The sequence below is a fragment of the Mus caroli genome, chromosome 5 (assembly GCF_900094665.2).
Source record: "Mus caroli chromosome 5, CAROLI_EIJ_v1.1, whole genome shotgun sequence".
NCBI lineage: Eukaryota > Metazoa > Chordata > Mammalia > Rodentia > Muridae > Mus > Mus caroli.
In genome coordinates, this window is record NC_034574.1 from 31698745 (window position 1) to 31701049 (window position 2305).

At 52.9% G+C, this 2305-nt stretch overlaps 1 protein-coding gene across 1 annotated transcript; it reads right to left on the reverse strand.

Moving 5' to 3' along the window:
* Positions 1-206: 206 nt before the first annotated feature.
* LOC110295331 (MORF4 family-associated protein 1) lies at positions 207-2057 on the reverse strand. Its single transcript, XM_021163845.2, has 2 exons — positions 1511-2057; positions 207-1247 (listed from the first exon to the last, which is right to left on the reverse strand). The coding sequence occupies exon 1, from the start codon at positions 1899-1901 to the stop codon at positions 1524-1526; it is 378 nt and encodes a 125-aa protein (XP_021019504.1). The 5' UTR covers positions 1902-2057; the 3' UTR covers positions 207-1247; positions 1511-1523.
* Between the last annotated feature and the right edge of the window lie 248 nt (positions 2058-2305).

Genomic DNA, 2305 nt, shown 5'->3' on the forward strand with positions numbered 1-2305 from the left:
AAAGGACTGCTCTCAGAGGCTAATGTGTCCAATATGTGGACTTTCTCCTAGGAATCAAGACTTCCCTATTCTCATGTTTCCTACAGCAGTCGAAATCCCTTCTGCTAACCCAGACTTCCAAAGCTGGAGAATGTTCATTTAAGCTAAGCACAGGCCACTGAAGGAAAACTTCACTTAATATTTCTTAATGACTCTCTGGGCTGATCTTTTCAAGCAAACGAATACTTTTATTAACATGTAAGATTTTGTTTTCAACATGGTAAGGGTTTTGACCTCAAACGCTTATCAGGTCTGCCACTCATACATTTATAGCTCGACTACATATGAACCTTGAAGACGCCTCTTCTTTTAAGTTTTGGGTCCATTGCAGGTTTTCCTTCCCAAGCCACACAGGGTATTTCAAGGATCTTTCATTTTATGGCCAGGATCTCCTCGAATATATGGGGATACCAACTTGGACAGACTAACAAGACCTCTTCTCCCATCCGAGGTTCCATTTCTTTTAGAAATGAGTTAGGCTGTCCCAACAAACTCACCAGGCAGGTTACAATAGATAGTGTAGCACATAAAATTTAAATTTTGCACAAAATACATCTCTCCTCCTTTGGTCTCACACAGAAATTAAAGTCCCCCAATAGAAACAATACTATCCTCCGACCCTTCTCCCAGGTCATCAGTCCTAGCCATGTAAGGCCCATCCACTGTCCCAGATGAAGTCTGGTCTCTTCTTCTGCCATTGCTGCACGGAGTCTTCTAGAATTAACATAGCTCCTTCAGAAACTTTCAGAGGCGGTGAGCTTCAACTCCGAGTCTCAAGTGTCACAGGGACCCAAAGTTCAGGGAGCTATCAGGTCACCCAAGAAAGAGCAAAGCACCTCAAAATTCAGGAACAACAACCAAAGGCCAGGAATGAACGTTATTCAACTGCCACAGGGCTTACAATCTAGGCCCTAATTCCCGTATGTGAGCGCATTTTCCAAATCAAAGTTATTTCCCCCAAACAAACAAAAAAAAAGGAACCACTGAATAATCAAAAACTCATATCGAGGTCGTCAACCGCAGACCATAGCAGAAACGTAGTGTCAGTGAGAAACAGAGGGAAGACAGAGGGGAAAAGAAAAAAAATAATAATAAAAGAAAGAAAGAAAAAAAAAAAAAGGAAAACAAAAGGCTCTCTGGTTTCAGCTTCTCCAGGGTGTCATGTCAGCCAATCGCCATCACTCAACCAGAATCCATTGGCTGGAAACCTAAGGCACGGGCGGGAGAGATTCATCACCGAGAGGTTAATCACGCTGTCCGGACAGCAAAGCAAGTCCCCGGCCCCCTCCTGAAAGCTGCCTCACTTAAGGCCCCATGCTCTCCAGCACCATCTGGAACCTTCCACGGTCTCCCCGCCGACGGTCTGCTATTACTCCTTCCCCAGGGAGGGGGGGGCCTAGTTTACTCCCGAGGCGACAAGCCAGCCTCCTCCCCCACCATCGCCCACGCCCCGCCAGGCTCCCGCCCTTACCGCGGCCGGCTCCTCACGAAGACTCGCTCTTCTCTATCCGCCGCACGAGCTGCACCAGCATCTCGGCCATCTTCGCCATCTCCTGCGCCTTCTCGTCGGCCTTCTCCGCCCGGGGGCCGCGGGGCTCGGCGCCGCCCGCGCCCTGCAGGTGGTTGAGGGCGCTCTCCTCGGAGGCCTCGACCTGAGTCTTGATCTGGATCAGCATATTGTCCATCTCCCACAGCTTGCCCCGGTTGCGCGCCGGCGCGCGCCCGCGCTCGCGCGTCAGCGACGCGATGTCCTCGCGCATCTCGTGGATGACGGGCAGCAGAAACTGCTCGAAGTCCTCCTCGGGCTCCAGCACCTCCACCTCCTCGGGCTCCGCCAGCTCCACCGCGTCCAGGGGCCGCATCGCCGCTGCTCTGCTCGTCTGCACGACCCTCACGGACCGAGCTCGGGCCGAGTCCTCAAAACTTCCGCCGGCGGTCCAACTTTCCGCCTCGGAGAAGCCACGGAGACGAGCGACTGCCGAGCGGGCGAGCGACGAACAAAATGGAGTCCCAACCGTCAACCAGCGCTCGGCGCTTTGCGACTCCTTTCACGACACCTCCTCGCCCCCTCTTTACGGCCGCGCTGAAAGGGGCAGGCGCGCTCGCGTCCACGAAGGGGCGGGGCGAGCGCCTCCGCGGCCGCGCGCAGATAGTAGGTCGGCCTCCCTTTCGCAGCTTTTGCAGCTGCTTTGGGTGATGCGAAGTTCGTCCCTCACTGTATCTTATTCCGATTTTATTTATTTACTTTTTGAAACAGGACCTCACG

Bases quoted from the DNA above. Each gene is read 5' to 3' on its own strand.
- LOC110295331 (XM_021163845.2), bottom strand. From the start codon at position 1,901: ATGCGGCCCCTGGACGCGGTGGAGCTGGCGGAGCCCGAGGAGGTGGAG.